The 16,409-nt window shown below is 43.1% G+C and overlaps 1 protein-coding gene across 6 annotated transcripts in view; it reads right to left on the reverse strand.

Moving 5' to 3' along the window:
• Positions 1 to 16,409, reverse strand: part of LOC147245767 (thyroid hormone receptor alpha) — a 147,694-nt gene that overhangs the window by 68,815 nt on the left and 62,470 nt on the right. For all 6 annotated transcript variants that reach the window (XM_086185647.1, XM_086185646.1, XM_086185642.1 and 3 more), the window contains one exon: positions 12,394 to 13,725. In XM_086185647.1, the coding sequence (XP_086041773.1) occupies positions 12,394 to 12,401 (8 nt within the window). In that variant the 5' untranslated portion in view covers positions 12,402 to 13,725. The remainder of the gene's footprint in view (positions 1 to 12,393; positions 13,726 to 16,409) is intronic.

The raw sequence follows: 16,409 nt of genomic DNA on the forward strand, positions 1-16,409 counted from the left end.
GGAAAAAAAACAAAAAAAACGCAACTGCCACCGCCTGAGATTTTTTGGCTTAAATCCAGACAATAAAGGAAAGCCAGTCAACACGGAGGAGGCCGTATGTCCTTTTTGCCTAAAAAACCCCAGAAAGCGTTCACATCGTTCTGTCGATGGCTTTATTCATAGGAAGATGCAGTTTCGATGGCAGTGTCTCACTCAGATTATTGTCCAAATGAGCTCAAAATTGCAACGCTGCTGTGCATGTTAATGTAAAGAATGTGTCTCGATGCTGCTGGCTAGATCACCGCCAAATCCCCGGATCACACTGGCTCCCTTTTCCCGTGTGATGCTGCTCTACGCTGAGACATGGGCAGCTACAGTTTGGTCTAAAGGCCTCACTGTTGAACCCCTGCATGGAAGGAATTTCCTCTGCAGTGTGTATTCATTTAAACATAAGATAAGGTGTTGGGAGGACTTCCCACTAAGTAATCTTGAAGTGTTTACCCTGAACTCTGCAATATAGACTGCCTTCTATGTACCTGACCTGCATATCAGGTTTGAGGCTTGACTAATGTCCCATCTGAGTCAAAAACAAATTGAAGCCAGGACCAAAATGACTGTCCTGGTTGCATGGTGCAGCCAATAGTCTCGGTGTATTTACAGCACAGCCGCCCCTCTATAGGAGAGCAGCTGACAGCAATGCCTCAGATCATGCTGACATATTGGAACGGAGCCGGCCACGGACTCGATGTCCGTCCAAGTTTCACTCAGTGTGCCTGCAGGCGGGCCACGAGCGCTGAGGATAGGAGAAGTTGGTGGGGGGAAAAAAAACAACAAAAGCAACTAAGAGTGGAAGGAAAAAGCAGGAGGATGAGCAACTGACTGTCAGAGAAAGAGTGAAGAAGAGACTGTGACAGAGATAATGACACAGACAATGAAATCAACAGAGAAGGGAAGTGCGAGGCAGGAGATAATGAGAGATCAAAATAGAAGCAGTGATTGAAGACGGAGGATAAAAAAAACTTGAGTCACAATAAAACGCTGAAGACAAACACAGCAACAAGGAGGCACTGTGTGTTCAGAAAGTGGCAAGTAGGTGCTGTTTTAGTTCTTTCAACTACGGATGGGAGGAAGACAACAAGAGACTCAAAAGGTCAAGTCCTCATTCGTCAAGCTTAGAATCTCCTCATTTCCTCTTAGACAAATGATAAAGATGAATGGGTGAACTGCAGGAACAAGTGCCTGGTCTGTTTAGACTGAAACACACGTGAGAAGAGGCAACTTCATTATTTATATATTGTATCCATTTATGGCTCTGAGTCATGTTAAAGATTAAAACAGACTTAACAGAGCTTTATACTTTAATCTGGGACTTGACCGGAGTAGCGGAGTTCAAAATGTCCTGGCTTATCTTATACTGACTCTTGATGCAGCCCCTCTGTTGATCTTTCACAGAAATAAGCTTTCTTCTGATTGGCCAACTTCCAGAAGCCTGCTGAGGGGCAGCGTTCTTGTCCTTCGTAGGTGTGATAAACATCTTTGTGACGTGACATCAGTTTCGAGACAAAAGAGTAAAGAGAGGCTGGGACCCAACATAGCAGCAGAAGAGGTGCTACATTAGCATGAGAGAGAACCAAACATGCTTTGGAGAGCTTTGTCACTTAAGCACTGGAAACTATCAGCGATTGTCTACTAAGTTCTCACATGCACTGTTCCTGTGCCTGCTGCAGGGGAACAAGGCGGCAACAGAAAAGAAAAAAAATAAGGAGGAGCCATGCAACTATTGGGGGAATGTATGGTTTCCATGGTACCTTCTGAAAGTAGGTGTGGACAGCAGGTGCATGAGCACGTCTGCAGGTGGTCCAAAGTATCTGAGCATTATTTTATTTGTGCCATGTTAAAGAGAACTTTTGCTGTTATTTGCTTATTTAGCTGCAGTCTTCTGTTCTTCGCTTCATACTTCCCCATAAAGAAATCACAGTGTTGCACCACCACATTTTTCTCTCTGAAGCTGACTCCAAACTATTTCTATCTCCATGTTGATCTGACCTCAGTCCAGTCTCTAGTGCTGGTCCTGATGGCCAGGGGTCAGGGATCAACACTCTATGGTACAGTACGCAGATGAACTATTGACTTTTTTTTGTAGCCACACAAACATCCAGATAATCTATTTTCTGAAAACTGTTTGACTCAACTGTGTCGGTGATTGTGCTCAGTAGTGGGAGACAGTAATTCAGGTCAGGTGGCAGGGACATGCGCTGATTACACCATCAGCTGTATTGTTTGTACATTCAACAAAACAATAAGGTACAACGTGTTCTTTCTATTGCCAAGTTACTGTTTGACCAATATACTGCATGTACACACGCCCTGGTGATTTCAGAGGACTCACGTGGGATTAAATTGATATGTTTCCCATGTTCAATATGCTCATCAGCCAGTGCAACATGGGGCAGAGGTATATGGAAGCAGCTCTTGTTACATCTTGGCTTAAACAGAGCTTTGTGCCATCACTAGGTGACAGGCATGACTGTGGATGAGAGGTTTAGGTTGTAGCAGCAAACCCCGAGCAAATATGATTGGCTCATTGAGGAATAATCTGCTGTCAACTGAGTAGAATTCACAAAACCTTTCTCATTTGAACTCTTTGATATTGTGCGCTAATGTTGCCATAAGAGTGTGTTAGGAATGAAAAAGGTCACTTCCCTGACATGAGCATGACTGAAATAAAAGCTTGCTGGTCGGCATTAGTATTCATGCTGCTCTGAAGATTACTGGCTGCCAGGCTTGTACCTTGGGAATGTGTGCTGGGATGCAGGGACTTTGTTGACACACCTGGAACACTGTCAGCAAAGGTTGTGAGAAAGACTTTTCATAATATATGTACTTTCAAATCCTGTATGAATGAACGGATCTGAGCAGAACTGTTTTAGAAATGCGTCATTACGTACCTTCCAGACATGAATTTCAACCTAAACGGGTCAGACAGGGATACGTTTTAAACCGAGTCTCCTGGAGTACCTGTCGGCGCACGAGTTCCCAACTGTCTCTAATTAGCCAGAACAGAAACGGAGGAGAGAAGAGGAAACTAGATGTAAAACATTGTGGAGATGAAAAGGGGAATAAAGAAGTGAGGAAAGAAAAGTAGGGGAACAGATGTGAGACAACAGCATATTAATCTTTGGTGCATCCTATATTCATGAGCGGAAACTTTTTTCTTTCATATTTTCCATATTTTACCATAAATCTTGGGTTGTGTCAGGTAGTGAAATTACTTGTCCTTAGTGTTTGATGGTTTCAGAGTGAGGACAGAACAATTAGATACAACTGGGACTCTCCCGGCTCATTCTTTAATAGGCGCTTGTGTTTTTTTCAGATTTTTAGACATTCTATTATTTCAAATGTCAAAAAAAAAAATAGTGCAAATAGCTGTCGTACATGAAAAATAAAAACTTCCTTCCAACTTCCATCCCTCATCATGCTTGACACTCCTCCACATCTAAACCTCCATCGACAGCTTTCCGTAAAGCAGCAGAGTCTCCATGTTCATCTTGATGCTCTGATTTTCCGTGTCGACCCTGAACACGGGTTCACGCATGTACATTTCTATACGTTGTTGGCAATGTTTTTTTTAATGCTTTAAATTATATAATGTTTGATTAGAATGAACAGTAATACTCTCGAACTTTGAGTACATTTTAAAGCCAAAGGCATTTTTTTAGGAGAGAAGTTAAGCCAGTTTTTTTTTTGTACTGTAACTGTATCTGTACTTCTAAAGTACTTCAAGATAGATTGGGTGTGCAGGGACAGAAAGACAGAAAAAAAAGAGGACATTTTTGGGCAGATCAGTTAACGTAGCGAAATACTGCTTTAAGTTTTCTCTGTCATTAGCAGGGGTCTGTGCACACGACGTCCCACCCTGGGATTATCTGAAGACGAATATAAGATTCCTAATTCAACAGCTACGAATCCAAAAATTAATTAAAAACTGAAATTAAACTGAAAACTGTTTGGCACAGATGTGCGAAAGTTACACTGTCCTGCAAAAGTCTCCTAGAGACGTATTTCCTTATTAAGTAAGGAATGGATTAAGTGCTAGGAGGTGAGCTGCATGCTACATGGATTGCGGTAAAGTGGACAGCACACGTTAAATAACAATGACATTTAACTTTGGCCGATGTAAATGTGCTGAGGTCGGCTAAACCAGTTCAACCAGTAAAGCATCCATACATTAAAATGATATTGCATTAATAATAGTTGTGTGTGTTAAGGCAGAAGCCCACCAGGACCGTCAGCCAGATGGTAATAAGCTCAGGTGCTCTCCATCTGCACAGGCCCAATGATCAAGTCATTCAGTGCATTAAGTCTGTTTAAGCTTTAATTTTGCAGAGGAACCCAGTGCACCAACAGTCTGATTTTATGAGGCTGACCTATTTTAAAGCACTGATGTGATATCATGCATGTTTTAACAAGGGTGTTCTGGTCAAGAAGTGAGACCGGGAGAGAGAAACAAATGAGGGGGTACTAATTAAAAAGAATCCAAATTGCCTGGTGCACAGCTACCAATTAAATAGTTAATGAAGCCTTAGTCATTATAAAGGTAAAACCTGAGTAATAGCAAATGAGCACTACTGTCAGCAGCAACAGAGGAAAACAACATACCAATCTGCGGTAGTAAAAGTACAAAATGTTTTTCTCTTGTGCCATAGAGCCGCAATGCATTCCACCTGATGTACGCTATTTGATTTGCCTCAAAAATTGTATTCTTTGCTTTATCTCCACAAAAACTGATGAATAAACTGACCCTGTGAGGAAGAAGTTGTGTGCTGGACTATTTTCTCGCTGGCACAGTAACTTTCCAGTCTTTCATCACAGCGAGGTTGTAGAGTAACCAGATGAGACGCCTTACAGATGGATTTCCACTCTTTGTGTAAAGCCTATCAGCCATACAGAGGGGAGGTGGAAATGGCTACCCATGTGTGCAGAATCAAAATAAAAACTTGCCTTCTAATATAACTGAAGCTAAATATTAACACACATAAACCAAAGCAAATGTAACAACACGATAAGAGTACAGTTGGTTGTTTTCGGCGGAGTGATACTGTATGGTGGATTTATTTCTTTTTGAGCAACTGTTGATCCATCTGGCTGGATATTTCTCTGGCTGCAGCAGAGAACGTCAGATACAGCAGGGAGCGGTAGTATTGTCTCTGGACTGATACAGCCGTACCAAACTTGGCAACCTCACTGTGAAGAAAAGGCTCACAGATGTCCCTGCGCCTGGGTGGGGTTCAACAAAACCGTTCCGCCAGCATGTAAGTGCCCCTAAAACCAGCAGTTGTTCTTTGACACTTCTGCAAACAAGATGTTTAAGCCAACTGTAGAAATCCAAGCTTCCCTTTCTCTCTATGGACCATGAGTTACCTGTGGACTATCAGTTTTATGAGTGGCTCCCCAACAAGTTTTTTTTGTCAGAATTTAGGGCTGCATCATGACCTCATAATTGCATTACACAAAAAGCCTGTCACTGTACCTGTCTTGTTAAATCTTACTGCTGTATTTGGCCGTATCAGCCATCAAATCCTGTTACAGAGACTGGAACACTTCACTGCCATTAAAAGAGCTGCACTGAGCTGCTCTAAGTCCTGCTTATCAGGTCCTTGTCAGTCCGTAGCGATTCAGCCACCCTCCATACAAAAGTTGTTCATGGAGTTCCACAAGACTCTGTGCTCGACCCTGTTCTGTTCATGCCGTACTTGCTTCAAAATATGCCTTCAAGCCAGATGGAACCAGTCAGTTTGCTTCTAAATGACGCCGAGATGACAAAGAAACCCTTTTTACAAGTACATACCTCGAGTATAGACAGCTAATCTAGGTGACGTTGACTTAGCCTTCAGCGCCACTGCAAGAAAGATCAGTGACCAGCATGTGTTCATTAACCATTAAAACCTTCGTTTCACTTATTTTGTAAAAAAACAAAAACAAAAACAAAACAGGGAAGCCTAAACAAGGTTCAGAAAATGTCGTTTTATTTTATTCCATTCTTGATTTTTGCCTGTTTATTGCTTTGTCATCAGGGTGACACCACACTCTTCAGCACAAATACTATAAACTGAAAGGACTCAGGAAAGACATCCTACTTCCCCATCCCAGCAGCCTCTCTGCACTGGTAATGGGCTGAATAGCTAATATCAACTGATCAAGACTGCAATATGAGGAAGTGCAGGTTAATAGCACGTGTAGCTGGTGGGAGAGGGTATACACCTCTGGGTATGTACACAGCTTCTATGACCTAACTTGAGGGGACGCCCTCACGAATTTGGATTGATTCTTTTCGACCGATGTTTGTGAGAAAACCTAAGTGATGTGTGAGTTGAAGTTGGGGCAGAAGGTTGAAGGTTTCAATTTCATGGTGGGAGAAGTTCCTCTTCTCGATGGGATCATATGTCTCCATGCTGTAAATCAAGGGAGAGGCTTCCAAAACCAGAACGTACTGGGGCGTGACCTTTAATGATATTGCCTTGATTCCATTGCTCAGATGTATGCAGGGTTTTATGCTGGATTGATAAAAGAGGGGCTTTTTTTATTGCTAATGAAGAATAATAAGGCCTTTCCAAATAATCAATAAACATATCCTACTCAGTAGAGCGGTACATAAAAGCAGCTATTTTGTTCTCTGACACTGACCTGAACGTGCCATTGTAGATACGTGCTGGATCAACGATGGACCTTTGTAAATTTTGCAGTCTCAAACTTTTCTACTCTGATTGGGCACAACACAACTAGACTGGACCAGACTAGGACAGGACAGGACAGGACAGGACAGGACATGAAATGAAAGGAAAGGGGTACAAGGTCTTCATCATTTAGAGATGCTGCTTGGTTTTCCTTCTTTGGACAGAGCTCAGCTAGCAGTTAACCCTTGGCCAAAGTCTTATTTTAATCTCGAGTCATCTTCCATGGGCTTCATGTCAATGCATGGGAGACAAACAAGAGACCTTTGGGAATCAAGAGCATGCTGCCATAAACTGCTGGACTATTCTTTTAATATCAATTTCATTCCTTGTCACTTGTTACTTGCCTGTCTTGAAGCCGTTCTTGGAGCTGTCCAGACGGACACCGGAGGAAACTACATTTTCCATCCAAAGGAGACATCTCCATGCATTTTTAATGTAAAACCTGATGAGACTTGCATTGCGTGTGGGTTCGTTCTGATCTCTGTCAGTTCCATTTATCTAACAAGTGAAGTACAGTACTGATTGACGGTGAAGCTCAGCAGCATGAGCACATGTATGCACTGACTCATACAAACATGCACCATGATAACAGCAATAATCTAAGACAGCTCATGGATGACTCACTTAATGCTCCAATTTCACGTACCTGTACATAACACACACGCATGCACAGACACACACACACACACGCCCAACAAGATAATGAGATCTCATCCAGGTTTAGTCGGCCTCATGTGCCCTTTAATGCGGCAGCAGAACAACTGGGCCACTTAGCAACCTACGTGATCACATCCACACTCTCCACAGAGCCATCTGGTTGGTCCAAATCGGTTCTGCATGTTTTAAACACAGCTGGGACAGACAGTACCCACCCTCCCCACACAGAAAATGCACAAACCAGCCACCATCTCATTGGCTGATGCGAGTCCTGCGTTCTATACATCACAGCGTATCTGAGCCACAGGTGGCGGGGGAAGGCTGTACGTTGCCGTGGCAACATGAAGCAGAGGGCGGGAATAAGTTATGGTGCCATGTGAGGAGACTATCAATGATGTGAGATAATATATGTGTGACTCCCTCTGAATGACAGAAGGAGGGGAGAGGACAGAGGGTGTCTGAGGTGAGGCTTGGACATCGGTACTGTTGGAGTCCCAGACGTCTCAATCTCTGTCTCCCATATTGTTCTCTCTTTTCCATTCTCTATCACGATGACATCTAGTCTGAGCTCTACTCTTATTCCCTCCTGTTACTGTATGCTTCTTATTTCAAAAAGAAAAAGTGAGTGTATTTTGAGGAAAATGTAAAACATGGCGTCACTTCTGTACATTATGTCTCAGCAGGAATCTCAAGAATCACATCCACATTTATAATAAATGACCACAGATCACAAATGCTTTCACAAATCTAGGCCAAATTGTTCTTTTTTTTTCTTTTTTTTTTTTTACAGCTGAAATGTCTCCTTTTCAAGATGTGAAATAAACTGCTTTGTTTTTGTGCACAAAGTAAGTTCATCTGATCAAAATGAACTGCAGAATAGTTTCTTCCATATGAGTGGCCCACTGCAGCATGAAGTCCAGAACAGCAGCTGAGAAGACCGCACGTCTGCACCAGAGACACAGACAGAACAGAACAGAAAAGGCATATCCTGTGTCTTTGGTGCTGGATCAACATGATCCACGAGGGTTGGGCTCTGTAAACTGGGTTCCATTGGGTTGAGCCTCAGGGGATCTAAATGGCCGTACTACAAAAGTGAAGTACAAATTTGTGTTGTTTGTTAAGCTGAGACTCAGCAGGAGACTGGCAGAAGCGTACTGCCTCTCTTGCTCTCTCTTCTGCGATTCTCTCTTTCTCACACACACAAAAATAAGACACTTGCATTCACACATCTCAAGATCTCCACGAATCTGAATCTGTTACAGGAGAGAGCACAAAAAAAGCTCCTACTTCCACCCAAACCAAAGGTGCTTGATATTTAGGAAAAAGGAAAAAGATTGACATGTCCTGGCCGCGAGTGATGTAATCAATGAGGGATGAAAGGTCTTTGATTTCACTAACTGCTTGTCTCATTTACTAATTCAAAAGTGATGTCTAGATTCTGTAGTCACCCCCACCCAGGCCGTGCACAGAAGGCTGAGAGCAGATTGTTCCCGGCATAAAACAGCATCAGTGAGGCGGGTGTCGGCTAAACGCTACGAGCTAAATTGAGAAAACGAGCTGTCGTGCGAGCTGGATGGTGTGTGTGTGCACGGAGGGCACGAGAACAAAAACACGTCGCTCTTTACATACAGTGCCTCAAACATCACCCGCTGGTTCTACTACGGCGCTTCATATGCAACGTTGGATCATTTTAAAATGTTTTGGAATCTCACACTGACAGTTGTAGTACCATCACACAGGTGTTGGTTATTGCAGACATGTCTCTTTAACTTAGTCTCAGTCCTTTTCTTGGTCACTTTCATGAGATTTCGTCATCCAGATTTTATTGAGTCATGTTTTAGTTGTCTAAAAGTCTGAGCACTTCCGTGAGCAGAAAGCAACCGTGAGTTCTTTGTGATGAGACTTCGTGTCCCGCCATCGTTTTGGGAGCGTTAATTTCTATTTAGTTTCAGACCTAAATACATTGAAGTTCTGGTCACTTTTTAAACATTTGACGACAGTCATCCAGGGATGGACAGCCTGTCCAGGGTGACCCTGCCCAGTGACAGCTGGGAAAAACTAGCCAAACCTCAAAATGGTCAGCAATGCAGACCATGGATTCATTTTAGGTTAAGTTGCCATGACATTAATAATCGTAAATTTCGACCAACGCTGCAAAATGTAGAACTATTTTTTTTTCTAAACGTAAAATCAGAAAAAACTTGAAAAAAATTGAACTAAAAGTCGTGATTGCATAATTTCCGCATGCAAGTTTAAAATCTTTGGAATAGAAATACTGCTGTACAAAAATCAATAAGCACGAATGTAAAAAGTAAATGCATGCAAATCTGATGAAGACAAAATATCTGTATAGGTTCATTACTGTAAAAATGAAGTATCTGAACTGTTGTGTACTTGTTGATAAAGGGCTGAGCTGACTTGGAGACTGAAACAAGGAGGCTCAGTCTCTGTCCATGTGTGCACATGTTCCCGTCAACATTCCGCTCACATATCTGCATATGTTGGTGCAGATATGTGATAAACGGATCTGTTTGTTGCTGCTTTATCCTGGTGTGAACTTGTAGCAGGAGGCTTCTTGAATGTCTTCATGTGTTTCTTTACATATCGCACCACCACATTACGATTTCCAAGCCTATTTACTGATTTCTTCCCTGTAAATCTTAATGCTGATTTAACATAATAATCGCCATTGTTGCTCCAGAAGCTCCCGAGGCTCCCGTTGCCTGCGCCCCGTTGATGAACCCTCACACTTCGATCCTCGTCTAGATCTTAAACCACCTGGGTCTCCTCAGCATGTTTGTACAGGATTTTGACTGTCATTTTTCAACAAGATATGTTCAGCAGCAGTTGGAGATGCTTTACTCAATGTGACAGAGCCATCCATATATAATATATATGGATGTCAGAGCACAGTTTGATGAGTGGGACTTGATGTTTGTATGAGTCAATCGTGAATGATCAAGGGTAACCATAGGATGGATGGTGTGCGACTGGTACTGGCTAGCTCTCTGCTAGCAAAGGCTGAACAATCATGTCAGTCTTTATCAACGTTATCAGACCAAACAGATCAACCCTTTTACTGCCAGGCAATGTTACGGAGCAACAGAGCAGCAAGCAAGTCCCGTGTAGCCCTCTGCTAACCGACGTTAATAAATAACTGAATCGTGGAGCTAACATGACACCTTCCAGATTTTTCAGAACAGATGGAAAAACGATTCGATGAAACAAGCTAACAAGTGAGTAGCAAGCTAACTAGTGAGTAGCAAGCTAACTAGTGAGCTAAATAAATTTAGCTCCCTCTCCAGCTATCCCTGACGTGTTCCATGTGGATATTCCACGCTCATAGGGGTTGAAAAACAGGCAGAAGGAGCCTCTCACCCCAGCTTAATCAGCAGACATTTCGGGGGCATATATATGATATGAAATTACACACACCAGAAATACATATGAAGAAAAAAAGCATTAGCTTTTTGGGGCTGTGTTTGTTCCTCCATACAACTACGCACCTCATCCTGTTTCGTGTGACAGACATTATAACAAAAGCCAATGCAAGAAGAATATGCAAGAGACAGAAAAGCTACTTTTCGGTCGCTAGTTTTTGTTCATTATGTTGTTGCAGGGGACTTGCAATGTCAAGTTCCATTGCAATCATTCCATGAGTTGCATTAAAGTTTAATCGAGCAACGTGAAACTTAAATCTGGCCTAAAGGCAACTCGGGCAATAGTTTCACACTCGAAAAAATCCAAACTTTCTCTCAAAATGCAAAGTCGATGCAGTGTGTATTCAGTAGAGATCTGTGACTCACTGCAGCACGTGTCTTTGTGGAAAACATGTCACTCACTGCCACTGGAACGTAGAACTTGCAATGGTTACAGGTGGGTTTGAATTCAACTCAACATATTATTCATTCCAAAAACCCCACTGACACACACACACACACACACACACACACACACACACACACACACACGTTCCACCTTGATGGCAGTCAAGGCAGTGTTGGAGGCTGAAGGGGTTCAGTTTCTTGCTCAAGGACACTTCAGCACAGTCTCCAGAGGTCTGCATATCGCTTAAATGTTAACTTGGCAGGAAGTAGACCTTGCGCAACGCACGTGTAATGAATGGTGCCGAGCTGCAGTGCTGACTCATCATTGTGATATGCCGTCCCTCCATCCTCAATTTTCAGCAGACCACGGGACCTTTTAGGAGCATTTCTCTTCTCTGAAGATCTATTTTTGCACAACAACATCAAAATCAGCCACAAACTCTCTTTGGCAATGCAATCAGATACTTCCAGGCTTGCACAACGGTATTTTGTCTTCACCGCATTTGAGGACAAGCTGTTCTACAACAATGGACTCCAGGCTACCGAGGGTATTCACTATATTTCACTACAAGGACATATTCTAATTTAGTTTTAAATGTCTGTTGAAATTTGTGTTAATCTGATTTTCAGTGAGAGTCATTTTCTATAGTCAGTTACAAAATCGCTGATATGTTTGGTTTGAAAATCTCAGTCAAAGCATTTTGACTTCTTTTGAAGGCTGAATACTTTTTCAGATTGCTGCAGACAAAGAACATAGTGTTTTTCTAGCTAAAATACATGACTGCTGACCAGAAATAAGAGAGTGCCACTTTATCCCCGAGGCCTGTACTTCATGCCAAATCTCTTCTCTATGAGGTTGCATTGCAAAGATGTTATTGTCACAGAGTTCAAACTCAGTTAATGACCTTTATTGTGAAGCGCTCCCTCCATCTCTCATTAATCTCCTGTCTGTCTCCACTCTATCATCTAATAAGGCTGAAATGCCATTTGAATGTCAGTTACTGATACACAGAGATGAAAGATAAGAAGCGAAAAATATGAAATCTGGCCAAGTAACGGGAGCGAGCAGGGAAATATGTCCATCTTATTCATCCCTACTGTAACACCACCACATTCTTCACACCCCGGACAGACGAGCCAGTAACCAAGGAAGAGAGTGTAGAAAAAAGTGTAGAAAATGAGATAAACAAACTCACCAATGCATTCCTCGCTTTAGTCTTCGGGTGCGTGTTCCTCTTTTTTCCCTCTCTTTTGTGTCACACAGGGTGGATATTCTTGGTATTTACCTCACTTTCAAAGGATTATAGTCAAAGTTTTATCTACCAGGAACTTCTACATTCTTTGTGGGGGCCTTCTGATGACAGTTCCCAGGAACTTCAACTCCACATGTCCCTATCTGGAGGCTTGCTGGGTGAAAGGAAGCTCAAGGCAGTTGAACCTCTTATGTGATCTCGGAAGGCCTCTTGGGCTAATTTATGCTACTGCTAAGACTGTTGGGCTTGGGTATGGTGTGACTTGCTGGAAAGCAAATGGAGTAAAGTCATTTGCCATGCGGTACTCCACAGTGATCCTCTGGAGGCCTCCCTGGCTACCGTTGCTATACTCCTGCCTCTAAGGCAAATGGAAGATGCTGAAGTGAGCTGTCTACTGGGTAGATCAAAGCACCACGCTGGTGAGCAGAGTGAAGCACCGGGACAGTGACTGTTGTTGCTGAACACTTCCCTTCTGTTTCCTTGACTGTCTTGAAAGTTTGTGTGCTGAGGTATATAGTTGTCTGCCAGGTATATTGTATGGAACAGCGAGGCTATTGTGAGTGTGTAGCTTCCTTTCTGGGTAGATGACACTGCTCCGTCCAGTATTAACTAGCCTGGAGATTCAGGCTACAAGTGTGGTACAATTCAGGCAGTGAGCAGGTCTGAGCTGGTAGGTGGCCGGAGGTCCAAGGTCATTGCTGGTCGTCACGGGTGTGGTGAGGAGAGCTTGAGAGGCAATACAGGTTGTCACGGTAACAGCAGTGAGAGGTCACAGGTGTGTTTTTGCTCTGTGTTCCAGTCACTGGGTTGGCTGTTTTGGTGGAGGAGGTAGGCAGTGGGAGAAAATCCCTGAGGTAAATGAAGAGATGTTGCACAAAGGAAAGAAACAGACGAAGAGAAACCAGATAATAAATTGCTTTTTTTTTTTCTTCTTTCCGTTTCTATTTCTTTGGGAGGTAGAAAGCAGAAGAGGTTTCTCTGACTGGATCTGAGGAGGAGAGGATGGAGGAGGAGGTATAGCTGTGTTCAGTCAATCTTCAGTAGTCTTCAATCGGATGTCATTTAAAAAGGATGCAAACAATACTGGTGGTTTGGACTGGATGAAAACAGTTGTGTTGAAACTGACGACACCATTAAAGGCTGTGAATGAATCTGTGATTGCGAACTCCCCTTCTTTCTGGTAAAAATGCTGGTGTTTCTCCACTGTCCATCAGAGAACCAGGTGCTTGGCTCTGCCTCTTAGCGTGTACAGGGAGGTTTCCTCACTGGCTCCTCCTACAAAAGACAAAAATACACAAATACGGATCAGAATATGGCCGAGGCAGGAAGTAGACGACATTTTCCCCTGGCGGCTTCTCTCGCTCTGCCCTCCTGTGCCAGGTGGAGGTTGAAACAGCAGCAGCAACAGCAGCAGAAACTCATCCTTGCTACGCTGGCTGTGATATCTCTGTCGAGAACAAAAAGCTGCACTTGAATACTGTTAGACCTGCAAAAATGTAACAGCCCACAAACAGAAGACAAATCTGCAGCTTTTAATGTAAGAAACCCACAAACGTAAGCACATTTACATTTGCAGGAAAGTGAAAATCTTCTGCTTTCACCATTGCACCACCCCACAAACATAACACACCACTTATTTAATCTGTAACTGCAGCTCATGTGCGTTGCTAAGTCTGCCTTCCACAGCCAAAGACATTTTCTTCTCATGTAATCTTGTTCATTAGATAAGTGGTCAACACGGCGTCTGGGGACCACCAGAGGTCCGTGAGGGGGTTTCTGAGGGCCCAGAATAATTTGATGAACTGTTGAATTTCACCGTTATTTTATTTACAGTAAGTTAATACAATCTGAGAAAATACACATGGTTATTGCTTTTATGGGTTAGGGTTAGGGTTAGGGTTAGGGTTAGGCCCCACTCAGGACTCTCGGTGGTCTCCAGACCCCATGTTGACATTTGAGGGAAGTTTTTACAATTAGGAAAGCAGAAGATTTTCAACTTCCTACAAACGTAAGAAATCCTTGCAAATTACATTTTTGGAGAAGTCATTTTATTTGTGGCGCTATCAAACACCCCACAAAGACAGGAACAGCTAGCGTGTACGTTCTGCCCCAGTGTAAGATGTAATAACTCTTCCTGTCAGCAGGTGGCAGTTTTCACTCTTACAAACACAGCTGTTCTGGAAAAACGTTCTGAAGTTTTGTGTTGAGTCTGTTTGTGACGGAAAACTTAACCATTTAAAAACAAATCCTTCAATACTCAACTCAAGGTTCAGTTTGCACACACGAACCAAAAGTCTGTGGTCCACAGAGAAACAGAGTTGTATCAGGACTCCATTTGTGTCCTGTGCCCTCCTTTTGTATTTTTGTCATTGTTGCCTTGCTTGGATCATTGTCTGGTTCTGCACCTCCCTCCATTTTTACTGTCATGTTCTATTGTAATTAAAAACTACAAAAAAAACAAGCAATGTACACACACACACACACACACACACACACACACACACAAAGATGGCTTGTCAGTTCTGCTCCACCATGGCAATAGTAAAAACCATCCGAATGGAGTGTCTCTGTGTTGCTTGTCATCGATTGAGAACGTTCTTCTGTTCTTACACAAGCCACATTGTTTCTAAGAATATAATACGGACCAAACGGGTAGACATATTGCATTAGTTGGGAAGCTTTTATGCATTTTCAACTTTCATCCTGACTTGTCTCTGCTCAGCCCTCCTCCAGGACATGGTGAAGCAGAGGGCGGAGGAGGGAGGAGAGAGGGTGCCTTCTGGCTCTCGCTTCCCATCGCCCCTTATTAGCAGCAACTGATTTAAGAGCTCCTTCACCTCTGCAGCCATTTTTCTCCTGAACGCAGGCCAGGGGAGAAGTTAGAGAGCTCTGAGGAGGCTCCTCACCTGGCTGATGGGAGCTCATCACGACAGTCATCTGAATGGGGTTAGCAACGGTGCCGATGTAGAGAACTACGATAATGACATCTCTGGAGCGTATTTTCTTATCTATTATGTATGCAGATATTTCTTACGTTGTCGACTCATAGGTAGAATTCTATCCATACATAAAAGTACAGTGGTTTTTGCTGACCCTCTATAAACTTGCTGTCAGACGCAAATTATTTCTGCGACAGTCTCCTTCTTTTGGGTGGAGGCAGTCTGGCAGGACAGCTGCCAACCTGACGGTTCCAGCAACAAATGCACTGTGGTCAAGCAAAGTCTCTGGTTAATGCATTATTTAGGTTTTTAGTTTTTATTAAGGATACAACGATTGCCAGGCCAAGGACCGGAATGAGCCGGTCTGCAGCATGACCGGCTGGTCAGTGTCACATGTTTCCGATTCCTGACCACTCACCTGCTGGCGCATTGTTTGGCTAGGATATTGATTGATGTCCCAGCCATGCCAGGTGGAAATTCGGGGTCAAGCTTGCAATTTTTTGAAACATGCAAGGCCAAAATATCTCGTGAGGGAGCCACAACGAAAACATTCCAAACAACAAACCTAATCAGACGCTTAAAACTCCATCATCCAGTTGAGCCTGACCAGTTTGAGGAAGCTAACAAAGAGAAAGCAGCTAAGGGCTAGCAGCCAGTGCCAAGAACCGGCCCGAGCCTCCCCTTGCCTCCTTTGCCTGCTGCATACAATGGCTTTTGCTCCATAAATAAAAGATATGTCAAGACACAACAGGATACACAGCAACTCATTTTCAGAAGAATTCTATTTGTACCTTTTTGAAGCAGGAGAGCACCTCATTTATTTATTTATTTATCTGAGTTGTAAAAGCAAGAAAAATAAGTCACGGCAGATCCCACTGACAGGAAAATCAGAATCGGTCAAGAAAATGCAATAGGAGCATCTCTGGTTTTAATGATGTTCTTGCACTGCTTTAACAGACCGACTGTTGAACTCAATGGGGCAGTTAGCAGCCCAGTCTGACACCGGAGGAGAGCCTGAAG

The sequence above is a fragment of the Aulostomus chinensis genome, chromosome 18 (assembly GCF_037954235.1).
Source record: "Aulostomus chinensis isolate RoL2024-O1b breed Wild chromosome 18, RoL_Achi_v1.0, whole genome shotgun sequence".
Lineage (NCBI taxonomy): Eukaryota > Metazoa > Chordata > Actinopteri > Syngnathiformes > Aulostomidae > Aulostomus > Aulostomus chinensis.